The sequence below is a fragment of the Hypanus sabinus genome, chromosome 3 (assembly GCF_030144855.1).
Source record: "Hypanus sabinus isolate sHypSab1 chromosome 3, sHypSab1.hap1, whole genome shotgun sequence".
In the NCBI taxonomy this organism is placed as follows: Eukaryota; Metazoa; Chordata; class Chondrichthyes; order Myliobatiformes; family Dasyatidae; genus Hypanus; species Hypanus sabinus.
In genome coordinates, this window is record NC_082708.1 from 120613722 (window position 1) to 120633744 (window position 20023).

At 40.6% G+C, this 20023-nt stretch overlaps 1 protein-coding gene across 2 annotated transcripts in view; it reads left to right on the forward strand.

Annotated features, from left to right (window-relative positions):
- dclk2a (doublecortin-like kinase 2a) overlaps positions 1–18848 on the forward strand; it is a 337808-nt gene extending 318960 nt beyond the window's left edge. For both annotated transcript variants that reach the window (XM_059963368.1, XM_059963367.1), the window contains 2 exons: positions 67–180; positions 18472–18848. In XM_059963368.1, the coding sequence (XP_059819351.1) occupies positions 67–180; positions 18472–18651 (294 nt within the window). In that variant the 3' untranslated portion in view covers positions 18652–18848. The remainder of the gene's footprint in view (positions 1–66; positions 181–18471) is intronic.
- Positions 18849–20023: the final 1175 nt, after the last annotated feature.

The following is a 20023-nucleotide window of genomic DNA, read 5'->3' on the forward strand; positions in this document are numbered from 1 at the left end:
CCGGGGTCAGTCGTAAGAGCAGAAGCAGCTGGGAGATTTTACCTGTTAAATACTTCTTTCCTGCAGGATGATATGGCACAAGAGCAAGACATGCAGATAGCAGTAACTGGCAAATTGAAAAAGCACTTTAATCCAGCAACAAAGCAGAGCAATACTACTGCAGGCGTCAGTGTAATTATGGTGAGTTAAGCTAAATGAAGATCTATCTCCATAAAGGAAAATCTTCAACTAGAATTTCAACAGTTTGATTGTATTTTCCTATCAACCAGTGTTTTAAACCCCTGTTATTTTACATCCCTGGATATTAAGTTTCAGGGCATGCCTGGGATTTCTCACAAGTCATTTACTGAGGGAAACAAACTCTACAGGCACTGAGTCATTCACACAATAACTACATTTAGAACGGGGGTTCCCGATTTGGGGTCCACGGACACCTTGTTCAGTGGTGTAGGTCCATGGCATAAAGAAGGCTGGGAACCCCTGATCCAGATAGATACAGAAAGACTCATTGGGTAAAAGAATAAGCTAACAACTATCCTTCAGTAGAAAAAGATGCCCAGTCAGAAAACAGAAACAGGAAGCAAATTACTTTTGGGAAAAGAAATTTATCAATCCTGTACTTTTTGTCTATCTTTCTCCGTAGACTTTCTTAGCTATTACTTACTTGTTTCCTTCCTTTCTACTGCTTATCTATCCTGTTTCTTCTATTCTCATCTCCTTCCTTCTTCTCTCTGATTGCTACCGTTCCTTTTTCTGCCCTGGTCTTCTCAAAGAACCAAGAGGTTTAGATGAATTAAGGTGAAAAAGCTCTTATTAACACCAGAAGCAACAAATGGGACTGAGTGTCATGTTTTGTGCTGTAAATTCTATGTAATTAATTTTTTTGTACGTGCTTCTCCCTCTCCTCACTTCTTTCTTCCCCACTCACTATCTATCCCTTTACCTCCTTCTTCTCTTCTATCACTCCCTTTCTCTTTCTCTCATTGCCTTCCTGCTTAGACCTTGACATAAGCAGAAAATGGATACTGTGTAGAACAGAGTGAGGTGCGCTGATCCGATCCCTAACATTTTCCATTAGGTATGTTAGGATGGAATAGGCTCCTTTCAGATTACCTACACAGAGCAGTTTGAGCTACAGATGAGTGGGAGGTATTCTACAAATGGATTGTACTTCTTCAAACCGAGATTATTTATTGTATTTGAAAGGAATGCCATTGCTTAGAAGTGCAAGCATTGTGGATGCTGTAGAATGTTGCCAAAGGATACAGCAGAATATAGATATGAGTATAGAAATGGCAGGTGGAGTACCACATTCAATTCCAGTCACCCAATATAAGAAGAGCATGGGAACTAAGGCGAGAGTGTAGAAGAGGTTTACCAGGTTGCTGCCCGGATTAGAGAGAATGGTGGGTAACTAGAATCCGCTGTCTAAGATGCGGGTGGAAATCGATCGAATGGAGGCTTTCATCAGTGTGGAGAAAATGGAGGATTATGGAGCATGTGCAGGCAGAAGGGATTTGGGTTCATTAGCATAATTACTTAAGCACCACTTTGTGGGCCAAAGGGCCTTTTCCTGTGCTGTACTGTTTTATGTTCTTAGTGTCAATGTGGCTGAGTTTGTTGGCAGTCTTACAAACAGCTGTATTTCAAATGGAACATATTTATATGTCCATCTGCTTTGAAACCTTGAGGATTCCAAAAGCACATATACAGCAGTGATGTCAGATACACGCATGTAGCTCTGGAAAGCAGGTTTTTTGACCTACAGTGATCTAGAGCTGCCTTCGAGTTCCCAGAGCCCAACAATTTTCATAAATTATTGGAGACTCCAAATCAAATCTGTACAATTCTTAAGTGTAGTTCTTGACTTACACAAACGTTCAAACTCATCAGGGTCTTTTTATAAGATTGCCTTGGCAATGGCCTGAAATGAACACTGGCCTCATATCAATATTTTTAAGAAATTTACTGTGCTTGAATACAGTTGCTCTGGTTAGTTTTAATGCTTTGATCAACCTACTAATGAAATCATTGCAAATGAAAGACAGAGCAAACAAGGGAACAGTGTTCTGCAACAAGGGAAAGCACTTTGCCGCTCCTGTTTATAAGCACACATGTACCCTCTGCTCCATTGGGTTGTTTCTGCTGTTAGCTCTTTAACACGGCCCAAAACTGGATTGTACAGCAATGCTAGAATAAGTTTAGCTCAGGTCCAGATGTGGATTCTCGGTATTCCTCATACACGCGGATAATGTCAGACATGCTTTTTCTGAGACTTGAAGACCAGATCTCTGTTAGTCCTCCATGAAGGCATAAAGTAAATGTATAAGAATATTCCTGAGCACCCTGGAGCTTCCTGGTCAAGAATCTAGCACTACCCAGTTCATGTTAGACCACTTGATTGACACCCAGTTCACCACCCTGAATATGAAATCTCTGATCTACTGCAAGAAGGTTGACAATATTTCTTCTGGAGTGCCAAATACTCAATCTCTACATATAGTACAAGGGCAGTAGGTCCATGCAAGTACCTCAGACCAGCTCAACTTGGGAATATGTCACTGTCCATTTATCATCAGAAGGCCTTCAGTGTCTTAATTAGGGAACTTAGAACCATCTTCTCAAGGATAATAATGAATTGGCATTAAAAGCTAGGCTTGGAGGTGGCATCACGATTATAAAATCAAGGAGCTCTCTGAGCTGAATAAGTTCCTTTGTAAGAGCAAGCCATGTAATCTCACTCCCTGACTCCATCCCAAATTACTCCTGTCTTTACATAGCTAATGAAATGTTTTGAAAGCCACAGCCATATTTGTTACCACCAGCCTTTAAGGCAGTGAATTTCAGATAATGGCCACTTTCTGCAAGAACGTGTTTTTCTTCAAGTTACCTTTGCTTCTTTTTCCAATCACTTTTCATCGGCTTGTTTTGGTTCACCCTTCTCACAATAATGTTCTTTATTTACTTTACATAGATCCTGTCTTATCACAAGTATCATCAAAAATTATCTCTAGTTTCTAGTTAATCTGCTACTTTAGGAAAGTTTTGCAGGTCATAGAGAGAGAGTACTGAACAGATTTACTAGAATAATCTATGGATGACGGACTTTGGTTTCCTCTTATAGATGAGGAAAAGTCGTTTGAAAAATTTCTTAGGAAGACAATGCAAGTGAAAGCTACCAGTGAATATGAGTGATAATGATAATTTAATGCAAAATGAATTTCCTACTTTGTGCCTTGTCTATTGGGTCACAGGAATGCCTTCTGGTGCTTCATCATTAGGCAAAGAGTAGGTGAAGGTTTGAAGAAGCTGAGAAAACACACACTGTCGGCAGAAAAGATACTGGGTGCAGTCACATCCAGCCCCCAGCATTAATATATCATAATAAGCTGGAAATTCATCAACATATCTAAATGAGGGGGAAGAAAAATAATGCTTCCAATATTTACAGTGTCACTTACAAATAACACATCTTTTTCTGTGAATAAAATCCTGGGATAGAATCTATTCAAGGTTTTCCTGAATCCCTTACTTCATAAAATCAGTAGGAAATTGCCATAAACCCAAGAGAAAAGGCATAAACAGATGTTCTTCTGTGGGTGTTCCAAAGATATGACAGGAGATCAGGAGAACTGTTCTGAAAAAAGAAGGCAATGGAATCGTAGCATGGTGATATCCATTAGCTATTTGCTACGGTAGTGATCAGACAGAATGCACACCTGCTTACTTGACATACTGTTATAAAGGATTGCCACTTAGAAGCATTACCTAAAATTGTCCTTTTTTCAAGGATGCCATGAATCACAATTTTAAAAATGAAGAAATAGCAACAAATCCTTTTTTTTTGTTTTCTAGATGCAGCAGGATAAGAGAAAATTGTAAAACATTGCCTGAAATGTGAACTGTGAAACTAGAAAGGGTGATGATGCAAGGATTTGAGATTAAAGATAAAGATAAATGGAGGAAAAATACAGAGAGATATATGGTTTATTGCCTTTTCTGCTGCAGTAGCACTGTATCAATTCATCTCCGGTCAGATTTCAGCCGGGTAGCAAACAGCCTCCTGCAATCCATCTGCTTCAATGATACAGCATTAGATCCTCACCAAGGGACTACAAATCTACATGCCACTGATGACCTTTACTCAGGTAGCAAGTCAAAAACCTGGGGGTGCTGGGGGTGCTGGACTGGCCCTAAAAATGTAATTATAAACTTCTAAAAGTTTAGTCTGTGCTTAAAGCCAAATCATTGTACCGCACTGGAAGTGTTTCCTGTGATCCATGAAACTGCACATTAACAAATAACCATCTCCTCATTCACTTCACTGCTTCACTGAATGGTTTGTATACATATCTATATCTATACAAACATATATACAAATATGTATTATTTATATATGTATGTATTTATATATGTATGCTATCCTGACGCAGCCTGACCTCCAGCATTTTGGGTGTGTGTTGCTTTATATATGTATATGTTCTTTACACCGTCCTTGTTGTCAATAATTTAATCTAGTCCTGTATTTAAGACTGTAAGTGTTCTGCTTTGTGATTGTACCACAATATTATTAGGTCTTAAAAATGACTAGTATCATTTTCATCCTTCAGGTCACTATTTCAAGGTGGTGTTGTGCTTGTTTTTCCATCAGCATGAACTTTTCATTGCTCTTTATGATACCACCTTCAGGTGCTGCCCGGTACAATCACTCCAATTTTAAAATATCCCCACCTTATAGAGCAAAACTATACAAGATGTATCAACAACACACAAAATGCTGGTAGAACACAGCAGGCCAGGCAGCATCTATAGGGAGAAGCGCTGTCGACATTTCGGGCCGAGACCCTTTGTCAGGACAAGATGTATCACTAGATCTAGAGATCTGCAGCTGGTCTACATAAAAGCTTGTCAATGTCTGAAAATTTTTTGACGAATCAATTGAATGGAACATCAAGACAGCAACAATACATACATCAGGATGCTCTTTTTCAACTATAGCTGGCATTCAATACTATCATCCCTTAAAAACTAATCAATACACTTCAGTACCTTGGCCTCAATACCTCCTTGTGCAATTGGATCCTTGATTTCCTCACTTGCAAACCCCAGTCAGTTTGGATTGACAGCAACATCTCCATGATCTCCATCAATACAGGTGCCCCACAAGGCTTAGTCCCCTGCTCTACTTGCTTTCTTTATACTTATGACTGTGAGTCTAAGCTCAGCTCCAATATCATATTTAAGTTTGCTGATGACACCGCTGTTGCTGGGCGAATCAAGGCTGGTGACCAATCAGCATATAGGAGAGAGAATGAAAATCCAGCTGAGTGGTGCCACAACAACAACCTCTCACTCAATGTCAATAAGACCAGGAAGCTGATTATGGACTTCAGGAGAAGGAACCCAGAAGTCCATGAGCCAGTTCTCATCAAGGGATCAGAGATGGAGAGGGGCAGTAACTTTAAATTCCTCAGTATTATCATTCAAGAGGACCTGTCCTAGGCCCAACACGTAAGTACAGCTACAAAGAAAGCACAGCAGCACCTCTATTTCCTTAAAGTTTGCAAAGAGTAAGCATGACATCTAAGAAAAAACTTATGTAGACGTGTGCTGGAAAGTATATTGACTATTTGCATTATGGCCTGGTATAGAAACACCAATACCCTCGTCCTCCCCTTGAGCCCATCTGCAGTATATTGTCACACGAAAGCAGCATCCATCATCAAGGACCCCCACTGCCCAGACCATGCTCTCTTCTCACTGCTGCCATCAGGAAGAAGGTACAGAAGCCTCAGGACCCCTACCTCCATGTTCAGGAACAGTTATTACCCCTCATCTATTAGGCTCCTGAACCAGAGGTGATAAATTCACTCGCCACATCACAGAACTGTTCCCACAACCTGTGGACTCACTCTCAAGGACTCTTCATCTCATGTTCTCTATACTTGTTGCTTATTTATTTATTTATTTATTTATTTTTTGTATGTGCACAGTTTGCTGCCTTTTGCACATTGGTTGTCCATCCTGTTGGGTGTGGTCTTCCATTGATTCCATAACATCATATGAGCATTAAGCCTAGGAACAGGATTAGGCCATTCAGCCCATTGAGACTGCTCCACCATTCCATCATGGCTGATTTATTATCCTTCTCCTTAATTTGTAGTCTAAATCCCTGGCTACTATTTGGAGGCCTGTATATAATTCCCATTAGGGTCTTTTAACCCTTGCAATTTTAACTCTACTCACAAAGATTCTACATCTTCTGATCCTATGCTGCTTCCTTCTAAGGATTTGATTTCATTTCTTACCAACAGAGCCACCTCACTCCCTCTGCTTGCCTGCCTGTCCTTCCCCACTGTCTCATTACACACTGCATCTACTTGTAAATCAACTACCTGCTCCTCAGCCCTATCACTTAAGTTCCCATCCTGCTGCCAAATTAGTTTTAGTCCTCGCCAACAGCTCTCGCAAACCTGCCTGCAAGAATATTGTTCCCCTTTGGGTTCATGTGTAATCTGCTCTTTTTGTACAACTCATATCTTCCCCAGAAGAGATCCCAATGATCCAGAAACCTGAAACCTTGTTCAATGCAACTATTCCCACACAATGCTGAAGGAACTCAGCAGGCCAGGCAGCACCTAAGGAAAAGAGTGAACAGTCGTTGTTTTGGGTGGAGACTCTTCATCAAGACTGGAAAAAGAAAATGAGAAGTTAGCACTCTGACTTCTCATTTTTTTTCTCCCATCCTGAAGAAGGGTCTTGGCTGAAACGTCAACTTCTTACTCTTTTCCATAGATGCTGCCTGGCCTGTTGAGTTGCTCCAACATTGTGCGTGTGTCAATGCAACAATTCTTAAGCTATGCATTAATCTGCCATATCATCCAATTTTTACCCTCCCTGGCATGTGGCATAGGCAGCAATCCAGAGTTAACTACACTGGAGGTCCTGCTTTTCAGCTTTCTGCCTGACTCCCTGTATTCTCTCTTCAGAGCCTCCTCCTTTTTCCTACCTATGTCGTTGGCACCAATATATACCCAGACTTCCATCTGTTCGCCTTCCCCCTTTAGAATGCCATGGGCCTGATTCGAGACTTCCCTGACCCTGGGAGGCAGCAAAGCATCTTAGCAAAGCATTAGCCAGAGCCTACAGCAATTTGGCATCGAGGAAGCGAGGAAGAGGAGAGCCATCCGCAGTACCACCGATGTGACAGAGAGGGCCTCAAGGTGGCTGTGGCTCAAGAGAGGGGAGCCATGGAGTCATGTGTAGTTAGCCACCTGGACACAAGCTGGGGTCTGATCAACCCCGGCTGGGTCACCTGGAGAAGGGTGTATGATGTTGAAAGACCCAAAATACCCAATGATTCCAGGAAAATCACTGATGATGTGTCCAGAAGCATCAGTAGATGTACGCACACAGTGTCTCTTTCACATGCTATCTGCTCATTTAATTATGGAATCCCCTATCATTACTGCATTGTTCTTCTTCCCCCTTCCCTCTCCTGACAGTCACCCAGGGACGTGCTACCTCCTGCAACTTAGGGGTGACTACCTCCCTGTAGCTCCCATCTATCACCTCCTTATCTAAGGATTTGATTTCATTTCTTACCAACAGAGCCACCTCACTCCCTCTGCTTGTCTGCCTGTCCTTCCCCACAGTATGAACTGAAGATCGTCAAGCTGCAGGTTCAGCTCCTAAACATGGTTGCTAAAGATGTACTTCGTGCAGACGTAGTTATCAGGGAGACTGGAGGTCTCCCAAATTTCCCACATCTCACACAGGGAACATTGTACTACCTCCAGATCCATTCTCAATGCACTAGCTATGTACTAACAGGAAATCTTACCAGAAACTTTCTTACCTACTTACTTAGAACCTCCACCTATGCTTACCCAAGCCTGTTTTCACCTAAGCTTCTAAGTCAAAGCCGGACCACTTTTAACAAATCCCCTCTCCAACAATAGCTGCTCCATTTACACCTCCTTTCTTATTATTAGCCCTGCGCTGATTACTACCCGCTGAGAAAAAGGACAAAAGTTTCTTTGATTTACTGAGTATGCAAACATACTGAGTATGAAAACAAATTTCAGGGTTGTATGTGGTCACATATATGTACTTAGATAATAAATTTACAATAAATTTGAATTGGCACCAAGATGATTTTTGCCTGCTCTTGCATAGCATTTAAACGGTTTTAGTGTTCTCTCGTTCTTGTCAATGAAGTGTCTTTCATTTCTCTTTGAATCAGGTTTGTTCCCAGGTCCCAAGTGATATAAGAAGCCAATATTTCATCAAAATATACCCCACCATTCAGCTCCAGCTCTTGCTTTTTATAATCAACCAGACGTACAATCATATAAGGGCCCTTATATGGTGGCATGGTAGTTTAGTAGTAAGCGCAGTGCTTTTCAGTACCGGCTGCAAGATCAGGGTTTGATTTCCACTGCTTGTCTAAGGAGTTTGTACGTTCCCCCTGTGACAACATGGGTTTCCTCTGGGTGCTCCGGTTCCCTCCATTCCAAAGACGTACATTTAGAGTTAGTGTATTGTGGGCATGCTGTGTTGGTGCTGGAAGCGTGTCAACTGTGCAGACTTCCCAGCATAATCTTCACTGATTTGATTTGATGCAAAGAGCATTTTGCTCTATGTTTCAATGTTAATGCAACAAATAAAGCTAATCTTTCTTTTCTGTTTCTTGAAATATAAATATTCTGAAGTACAGGGAGACTATAGTGCAATGAGAAGATGTAATATCAGATAAAATTATTTATGTTTGCCTGTCTATTGTGCATTGTGATAGTGATGGTTCCCACCTGCACTGTGTATAATGTAGACTGCTCAAAAGCAAAAGCCATCACATCCAAGGCTGATTCGGTCCTCAGTTAGTTTTTACAGGTAAGTACTAATGGCAGCTTCCACTGAATAATAATTACAAGAAGGAATCAGAGATGAAATTCCACTTTTTTAGCATTGAAGCCACGTGCAGGTTTGTCTATTACTGCACCATTTAAGAGTCACTAGCTCCACAAGCAGTTCGGATCATCTTTGAATATTCTGATTTGGACAGTGCAAATGGGGAAGGGGGACTGTTGTTAAAAACCACTGCTATGAAACAAATTTCTGCAATCCATGGAGTTGACTCATTGAATGATATTATAGATAACAACTGTACTGCACAAAATCAGTGTTATTTGTCAATTGTTATTGTTCGGTAAGCCGAGCTCCAATTTATTTTTGCTTCAGAAACCAGGCATTGGTGCAATATATAATTAAGTTCATGGTTTGTTTCAATGTAGGATTAATATTACATGCCTTTTTCATTAGGTTTCCTCTTCAATTCCAGTTTGACATGCGATGAAGTTTATGCATGTCACGTCATTTTTTCCACTATTCTTTCCAAATACACTTTGATTTTGCCAGGAACTATAAACACAAGTGTTATTTCCCCCATAGCCTGTCTTTCCTAGCTGCCACTCAAGCCAGATCTGACACTAATTGCCCATCTCCTGTGTTTCTCTGTACTGGGAGGGCAGGGTGAGGATTTGCCTGCACATATTATTCACTGCATCACTTTCTACTCTACTTACTCCACACCTCCTACATCGTGAAGAGCGGCAGCTAGCTGGGTGTTCCAGTTATATCACTGACTGTGGTAATAGAGGGAGGGATGCTGGTGGAGGCCATTTTTCCGCTGTGGTCCAGTACCCTGATGACAACAGTTAACCAAGATCTCCACTTACATTGACTGCTGGAGCCCTCCAAGTATATCTACTGATCAGGTGGTCAGTGTCAGGACTGCAGGCAGATGTTAAGGGAAATCTTCCACCCCCCCCCCCCCCCACCCCCACTGTTCATTGTTTTCCTTCTTGATTGTGGGCTTGGTGCCAGGAACTGTGCCTGAGCTGAAAATCTCACAGAGGAGAGGAGGTGCGGGGGATGTTGTTTTTCTAATTTCAGCCCCTAATTTTGGTAGAAGCCCCCGAGAGTCAGGATTTCCTCAGAGGTTACAGTAGAGAATTGAGGAGATTGCAGGAGTTAATGTTTCCTGTGAATTTGCCCTGTGTGGTGGGCCAGTGGTTCTGTTCAGGGAGTTTCAGGTGGGGGTTGCATCTGGCTCCATTTAATAGTGAATCTGGAACCCATTCTAGACAAAAGTAATGTATGCCTGAGCAAGGAGGGACAAGAGGGAATGAGTTGTTGGGAGGATGGAGAGTGGGCATGGGATGTGGTACTTTGTGATAAAAGAGAACTGTAGTAAATTAGGATATCTCCTTGTACAAATAATTAGAACATTATTTGACTGAGTAGCAAGAAATTGCCATTGTCTTAGGAAACATCTCGACCATCAGGAGTGGAGAAAACACATAAAAATTTAAGTTCTTGAGATTTGTCCATTTGATTCCCCTAAAATATAAAAGCTAGTTCTGTATCTTGCTTGATGCATAGACAGTCAAAAACATTTTTCTCCATACTATTGTCGGCTGCAGAAGGAAGAGTATGTAAGTAATCACAGTATCGGGTTTTCCTTCTTAGAAGTAGGATACACCACTTTGCAAAGGGATGAGCTTAATTAGGTGACCCAACTAAACAAAAGGCAGGCCATGGCTTCTTGGATTATCATCGCTAGGTGGTTAATGCAACATCTTAGAGTTTATGGCAGGTTAACAACTTGAACTAAGTATAGCTCTGTTGTGTAAGGATGATTCAGTGATTGGGATACTGTAGAATCATCCTTACACAGCAGAGTTATGCTTAGCTTAAATTGCTCTGAACTTAGATTTTTGTACAGCGCTGGACTTAAAGCATACTCTCCACTTCAGTGGCTGGAGATTACTTAGTCATAGATGTGTTTGGAGTTCTAACCAACATTTCTTTATGAAAATGAACTTGATGTGTTTTTTTTTGTATTCTTCATTTTCTTTGACAGTTTGAAGTATAAGAGGGAGAGGGTGAGCTCCAATCCTCACACTGAGACACTGGATAAACCTGGAACAGCATCATGGTATAGAACGCAGTGCCCTAACAGGGGGATCATTCACTAAGTTTCAGCGGGTCCATATTTGCATGGTCTCTCGCCTTATGCTTCACAGCTCTTTTCTAAACTTTCTCAGCTCACAAGGCAGAACTTTTCATGGTGTGGATTCAGGCTGATGGTGTCGTATATGGGAGAGCACATACCTTTCTTTTCTGTTGCTCATGCTGGATTAAGTTCACCTCAGACTTACTCGAGGCTCAAAAATTTCTGGATTTCTGAATATTTGACAGGAACTGCAGAAAAATCTACCACACAATAAATCTCACATGAAGTCTTGATTTGAAAGGCCAAAATATATTAACAGCTGCACGTGGACAAGAATTGGTTTTAAAATAAACACTGGAATTAATAATTCTCCAGAAATAATGGAAGGAACCAAGAACTTCCAACAAAGGAAGACAACCTGAAACTATTTTAAGTAGGCAGAATGATCTTTGAGTGCCACCTGGTGTTAGCAAGGCTGAATTGGAAGAAATGCTATGTCAAAAGCTTTGCTGAAAATTCTTTGCTTTCCACTAAATCTGTATTTTTTTTTCAGAAATGATTCATTTAGCCTGATTATTACAGTGCTTTGCATTATGTATTATGTTCATGTGAATGCTTGGTTCTCCAGGATAAGCTAAGTGTTTTTTTTTAATTACAGAGATATCTGAATTAGCTAGTAAAGGCAATAGTCTTCTATCCACCCCTATTCAAGCACAGTTCTTGGGAGCCAAGTATTTTGCATGCTACAATAAGATATGAGCTGCAATGATTGTTCTGTTATGCAGCCCTATGACAGAGATTTGGAGAAGGGCTATTTCATCTTATTTCACTTTAAATGTTTTAAACAACGTACAAGAGCCTGCAAATGTAAATAATCCTTTGACACATCTATGCAAACAATTGGCATGTCAGCATTACAAAATATAGGAGTTGTCAGAACTCTCTATATCAGATATCTACAATGGAACAGTAACGTTTTATATTTTGATCAAAGTGTCGAAATTGGAATCTGTACCCAGCAGGTTGTAAATTTTAAAACATTCATAGTGGGATCATCAAACTGATTGGAAAATGCTTTTGCAGCCACGTTTGTAGTGTGTTTTCTTTTAGCTGTATAAATATGGATGTGTCTGAAATGTGACTGGTTGCTATCTATCCTTGTGCTTGTTCCCTCATTTCTCTGACCCACACCTGCATTGCTCCTCTCTGACTGGTCCAAGGCAATGGCATGAACTAACGGGCATCAGCTCTGCTGACATTTTTGCTGCACTCTTCACTGCTTCTTCCTCTTAAAAACAATTTCAAAATCGAGACAGAGGAGAAAAAGAATTGTTTTGAATTACTCCTACCTGCTCTGCATGATCCTTAATCCAGCCAAACATAGCTGGTGACTGTTTTGACAAAGCAGATGAACTCTTCTGTATTTCTGTTTTTGATGATATGCTAAAGAGCAACATTGTGCAAGGAGGTGTGCATTATTTAGGAATCAACCAATCTGGGTGTCAGGACTGGGTGATTGAGAGTATATTATGGCAATCCATATTAAGATATTCATTGCAATGCTTTTAACCCTTCAGTTCTGCAGGGTTCAATCAGAGTTTCCTAGGTCATAAAAAACCATTTTTATCAGCTCAAAATAATGAGGTCAGGTCTTTAAATGTAAACATTCAAGAAGTATCTGATAACCCCCTAACAAGGCAAATTCCGAAGATATGGTCCATATAATATCACTACTATGAAAATGGTAATTTGTTCTTAAATTCAGATTCCCATAACTAAGGAAGAAAGCCTATTCAGTATAAAAATATATACCTTTGGCACAATATTAGCACAACTGAAATGAAAAGCTGTAATCTAGTGTGTTAAATTAAATGTTCAATTGTTATAGTAAGGTTACAAAGGTAGACACAAGAAATTCTGCAAGTGCTGGAAACCCAAAGCAACACACACAAAATGAACAAACAGTCGGGAGTCGACATTTCAGACCAAGACCCTTCTTCAGAACTGGGAAGGATGGGACAAGACACCAGAATAAAAAGGTGAGAGGAGGGAAGAGGATAGCTGGAAGGTGATGGCTGAAGTCAGGTGGGTGGGAAAGGAAATGGCTGGAGAGAAAAGAATCTGATAGCAACGGAGAAAGGGAAGGAGGAGGGGATTCACGGGGAGGTGATGGGTAAGTGCAAAGAAGTAGGAGGCCAGAGTGGGAAATAGAAGTAGAGTGGAGTGGGAAGGAAAAGTTTTTTTACTGGAAGGAGAAATCTATATTCATGCCATCAGGTTGGAGGCTACCCAGATGGAATATAAGGTGCTGCTCCTCCACACTGAGAGTGGTCTCATCTTGGCACAAGAGGAGGCCATGGACCAACATGTTGGAACAGGAATGGGAATTGGAATTAAAATGTTTGACCATGGTGAAGTTCCACTTCAGGCGGATGGAGCGGAAGTGCTCAATGAAACAGTCTCTCATTATACTACTGGTCTCACGAATGTAGAGGAGGTCACTTTGGGAGACCGGATACAATAGGCGACCCCAGCAGCTTTGCAGGTGAAGTGTTGCCTCGACTGAAAGGACTGTTTAGGGCCCTGAATGGAGCTGAGGGAGGAGGTGAATGGGCTGATGTAGCACTCCTTCAGCTTGCAGGAATAAGTGCTGGGAGGGAGAGTAGTGGGGAGGGATGAATAGAAAAAGGGGATCACAAAGGGAGTGATCCCTATAGAAAGTGGAGAGAGAGAGGGAAATAAAGACAAGTTTGGTGGTAGGATCCCTCTGGAGATGACAGATGTTGCAGAAAGTTAGGTGTTGGATGCAGAGCCTCAGCATCAAAGGCAGAGGAAAGGAAGCCCCGCTCTTTGAGGAAGGAGGATATCTCTGATGTCCTGGAAAGGAAAGCTTCATCCTGGGAACAGATGCTGCAGAGATAAAGGAACTGAGAAAAGGGAATAACATTTTTACAGGAGACAGGGTGAGAAGAGATATAGTCAGGATCTCGCTGTCTCCATCTCCGGAGATAAAAAGTTTACCAAATTATTTTATAAACTTACCGATTGCCCTAAGGCAATCTTGACTATACCCAACTTCCTGCCACTTAACAGTGATAGTTCCTCCTGTCTTTACCTACCACCCACGAGTCTCCATGTCCAACACATCATTTTCCACAACTACTGCCATCTCCAAACACATCTTTACCTCTCCCCATCCCACCCCCACCCCAACACTACACCATCCGTAAGGATCACTTCCTTGTCCATTTGTCCCTCGCGACTAAACTCCCTACTGGAACTTATCCCTACAAGCGGCCAAACTGCTACATTTGCCCATTTACCTCCTCCCTCACTTTCATTCAGGGTTCCAAACAGTCCTTGGGGTCGCCTATTGCATCAGGTGCCCTCGATGCGGTTGATTGGTGAGACCTGTCTTAAATTGGGGACTTCTTCATAGAGCAACTCTGCTCCATCTGCCTAAAGCGTAACTTCCCTGTGGCCAAGCATTTTAATCCAATTCCCACTCTTGTCCCAACATGTTGGTCTGTTACCTCCTCTTGTACCACGATCAGGCCACCCTGAGGGTGGAGGAGCAACATCTTATATTACATTGGGGTAGCCTCCAAACTGATAGCAAGAATAGGTATTTCTCCTTCCGATAAAAAGATTTTCCTTCTTTTATTCCTCACTCTGGCATATTACCTCTTCGCGCCTGTCTATCATCTCCCCTTGGTGTCCTACCTTCTTCCCTTTCTCCAATGGTCCACTCTCCTCTCCTATCAGATTCCTTCATCTTCAGCCCTTTACCTTTCTGACCTACTGTGGCTTTACCTACCATCTTATAGCTATCGTCCTTCTCTTCCCCCTGCTTTTTTATTTTGGTGGCTTCCCCCTTCCTTTCCAGAAGGGTCTTGGCCCAAAATGTCAAATGTTTGTTTATTTCCATGAATGAGGCCTGACCTTTTGAGTTCTTCCAACTTTTTGTGTGTGACAGAGATAGAAAGAATTTTCACGGGGCTTTCAATATATAATCATGGAATGGCAATTTATCTTTTCTTACCCTGGGGCAAAAATAATTCCAAATACAGCAATGCATAGAATGACCATGAAAAATAATCACTTTATTTTGGCTGTGCATGAGTCATTGGATTTTAGATTAATCTTTTATGCTTAAGGAAGACATTGACATCTGCAGAGCACCAGAATCAGCCTCACTGAGTCCTTCCTTCCTTTATGTATTGCAAACACTATGCTTAGCTCAACTAAGCAGAGTATTGAATAAAACTACCTTGTATTATTCCTAGTAGGAATGATGTAAAAGACATTTTTTGAGAATACCAAGAAACAGGATTTCACCCTTTATGGTGTGGTAAATGTGCTTCATGAAACATTAATATGGCAAAAAAAATCACAAAATTGGCCAAATATTGCTGTGGTGGTTTGCCTGCAGCATGTTGTGAGCTCGTGTTTAGTTCCCAGTATGAACTACATGAAAACCACCCAATCCCACATCTTTCTCTTACCGGAAAGGGTGTCAGACCTGGAGAGGAGCTTCCCCATGGCAGCTACAACACAACTGTATTAGAGGCAGCCAGGAAGCTCAAGCAAACATGAACGTGGAGGGTGGATTGTGGACAATTTCCTGTATGTGTAAGCACTAGCACCCCCATCCTATCTGCCGTGATTGAGTCCTGTGCTGTGTGTTGCCCCAAGCCACTGCATGCTGTGGGCTGATCAATGAGAAGGAGATCACAGGATGTATTCCCAATGTACATAATATATAAAAGCTGTAATCATGAATGGAGAACCAGTGACAAAGTTTCAAATATACTATACTGAACATTGTTACCTAGACTGGCAAATGCACTATGCATGTTGTCAGTGTCAGAATGAAGACCCCCTTCACTGAGGTCCAATAGCAACCAGAAAGTGCAGATTTTATTGTGAATGAACTAGATGCACAGATGTCTCTGGGAAGATGTTGAACACATTCAGGGGAATTATGTAAGAAGCACCACGTCCACTTTTCAGAGAAGTGCAATTTCAATTGCAAGTGGCCAGTACTGTGATCTCACCAGGGTTAAATCACTTTTGTACACAATCTGAGCTTAGGAAACGGGTGACAATGGGTCCAGTTTCTGGTCTTGTGTTCTTCCAAGTGGTTATTGGCTTCATGCAATGGCTGTTCTGTTGAAAGAACGTTCATCAAAGCTTTCTCTGTCTTTTCGGCTTAGGATATTTAAACCTCATACTTTGCCATGGTACATTTTCTGTATTTGATGCCTGTGTTTCAGCACACCTTTGAACACAGAACCCTGACAGTCAACTCAGTAACCATAAAAATCCTGACAATCTCTATCCCTGACTATTTAACCCATTGGTTTGTGCCAATTTATTATCAATTTCAAATACTATAACATTATAATAAAATGAATGAGATATCAAAACCATTTAAATTTATGAAGTAGGTGTTTTTATGATGAGGAAAGAGACATCACAGTATTGCAGAAACATGAAGTATAGCTGATTATTGTATTGCAAAGTTGCTTTTCAGCTAGTGTATTGATCCAGACCATTTTCAGTTATTGCCCTGATAAGGTCTTCACTATAATGTCATTGAAAACAGTGGTATGAAATCTCACAACCATGTTCCTTGGTTCCTATATTGTTAGAGAATTTGTATCACATCCCTGGGAACTAGTGTCTAAGAAGTCAAATAAATTTATTGGCACTAATAATAATCTTGGGATGCCAAAGCATTTCATTAGTGTATCAAGAGAAAGTTACTAAATTTCTGTCAAAATATATAGAATTTTGGAAGCATTACTTTACAAAGTGTTTAAAAACAATGGAGTCTCCATGTGGTATTGGTAATGCCAGAGGGATATCACATGGTTTATGCTCCCTAAAGAATATTTCCCATTCCTAACTATTTTATGGACTTCTTAAGTGCTCTGAGATTTTTTACCATGTAAAATGCTGATAGAAAAGTAAGTTGGTAAGAATGGATATGAGGTCCAATGCTTCTCCTCCCCTAAACCACGATTGTAAAGACAGTATGTATTTTTGATTGTGTACGTTGGTGAGTAATTTCCACTAGTATTGTAAAATTACAATTGACATCCTCAATTATTAGGTAATTAGTGAGTAACTCTGAATACCTGCCATAACAATTTAACCCTGAACTTGGTGGACAAATACATACAATTCTGCGGAGCTTTAGTTATTTAAACTTCCATTCAAATTCCAAACAAGCCTCTTTTTATTCTCAGATTACAACTAATATAAATGGTGTGTGGAATATGAGAGACTAAAAGAGGGTCAACTTCTTAATTTGCAAATTAAACTTTGCTCTACTTTCCATGGGTCTCAATTATCTTACCTCCAGGCAGATGACTAGTAATATTTATCATTCAAATAACATATTAAACCAATGGGTTATCAATTAGTATGGGGCATCTTCATCTTATGAAGTGCTGTATAATTCTTTTCCATGATAAATAGATGCTTACAAAAGTTTACTGAAAATATTTTTCTCATACCTTAACAACTATTCAACTTTTCCATTCAGATCAATATCCATTTTCTGTACACAAAAACACAATTGAAAGGCAAGTTGTGTTATCATTATTGAGGATGTTTCATCCCAGTGGCAAATATGCCCTCAAATTGATATCTCTAGTAACTAATGAGAATTGAAAGTAATGGCTCTAAAGAGTATCCCTATGGTGCTGACAGAGCAGGAAGGGACATCATGTCAACCAAAAGTATCATTTCCACCCTTGGCTGTTTTCACATCTTGTTAACTGCTGAGATATTATCTACCATTTAAAGAACAGATAGAAGTGTAAATTGTAAGTGGATTTGTATTCCTGCAATTCTCCTCCCTTACCTCAAGATTAGATAGATGGAATTTATTCGTGATTGGTGCATATTGGTGAGTAATCTATTTTCCTTCCTTTTGCTTTTAGTTCCTTACATTCCAATAGTGATATGTGCTTTACAGCCAGTCTCCACTATGCAGTACTATTAGTTTACCATAGATTTTCTGCACACAAAGCAGCATTACTGCTTTGTGCATCCAGGGAGTGACAATACTGCAGTGTAAGCTTGCCCAGAAATCTTAGTGCTATTGAAGAATGGCTAAAATAATGTACACCTCTGAAGCTAGACCGTTTTGAATTGCTGCTCCATTAATCAAGCAACCTGTTAGTACTTCACATATACATCATCTATGCATTGAACTAGGTCCATAATTTTCAACAAATCAAATAGAACTTGACATATTGCCCTTCAGATGCACACTGTTCATGGTTTGGTGAAACGTGAGAACTCACAAAGAAGATGTTCCTTTGATACTCTCCTTTATTTCGTATGTTTTAATGTGATCCAACAATTCAACATTTTAAGGACATCGATCCATTCTATATTTTTATAATTTGCTCATTCTTTCTTCCCTTTTTATTTTCCAGTACACAGCTCTCGATAAAGAAAGTCAGATATTCAGTGGTAAGCCCCAGCGAGATATTGAAGGAGTTGGTATGGTGCAAACATCTCAACCCTCTCCGGCTGAAGATCCCTCCGTGTCCGAATCCATGACCTTAACCCCTTATTCAACTGAGCCAGTTGTGGCCCCTGCACCTCCTGTCTGAGCATGCTCTGCAGGCCTGGTACAGATGCACTCAACAAGATAAATGTATTGTGCTTTCTAGAAGCATGGTATCTAAAAAAACCTCTTTAAAGCAACCACGTTTTAAAGAGAGCCACATTGAGTTAGTTTTAAACAAACTTGCTTGTAAAGTGTTGGTTTTGTGTCAAGATGCTTTCTGCTACTCTCCTGTAACCTGTGAATTGCACTAGGGAGTCAGGACTCTGCAGCAGCAAATGTGGGAGCGAGATTGAGCACTGATATGAGAGCCTGTCAGTGATTCCGGTTTAGGTGTTGTGTTACCATACCATTTTGTCAATCAATACTTCCACCTTTCAAGCCCTCAGCAAGTAATACTTCAATTTGGCTGAGCTTAAACACTGTGCTGTTCAATAATTTAATTTTATTTTCTTATGGGATAATGGAGAGAATCCCGTAGTTGGAAATAATTACCATTCTTTTGTGTGATTTGGCAGAGTTGCTTTATCTGTAACACTGATTCCAGTCTCCTGTCAAAACTTTAGCAGATTCCTTGCAAATCCTCAGCAGGAGAACAGCAAATAGAGCTTTTCTCAGTGCTGGTTCTATTTCCCCTGGGGCTCTTATTGGTTTCCTGCTAAAATTAGGTAGGAGATGATCGTAGCAAATTTCAGGGTCACTCATTAGCCAGCCAATTTTAAAAGAGGCAGATTAACACAGAGCTGTTTTAAATTACTATTCTCCATTGGAGGTGAAACCTTGTAGATGTATGTGGCTATGATCTCACATTGAAAAGGAAATCCTGATTCCACGTTAGAACGTAATCAGTCTGGTTCATTTTGGACTAAAACTTATAGAAACTAGATTGGCCAAATTGACTTTTGTTGTGAAAGTTCTCCCAAAGAAATGACAACCAGGAGCTGCAAAACAGCCATCATCACATTGAGTCACAAAACAATGACAAAACTTTCAAATTCTTAAGAAAGGAAATAAAACAGCAGCAAAAATGATCATGTGGCCACCTTAGGTCCTTGGTGGAATCAGTATACACCTTTGTGATGATGGGTCTATCTCATCTCATTAGTCCCACATTCACCCGTTGAAACAGGTCTTCTCAACTCACCGGACCCAATGATCATCTGCTAAACCAAATGACCTGAGTTTAAGGAACCTGCTTCACTTTATTCTAATGCAGTTCACACGGGAACTCAAGCATGAGTCTCAAGTGTGAAGGGGAGATGATCACAGGGTCAAGTTGTGAAAGGGTTATGAAGAAGGTGAATGAAAAGCAGGAGTTCCCAAGCCACTAAACGTATTTACTGACCTCCCAGGTGCGATAAGTTCAGGAAACTCATCGATGGTATCTGTGTGCCAATAAATGTACAGTACGCACACAT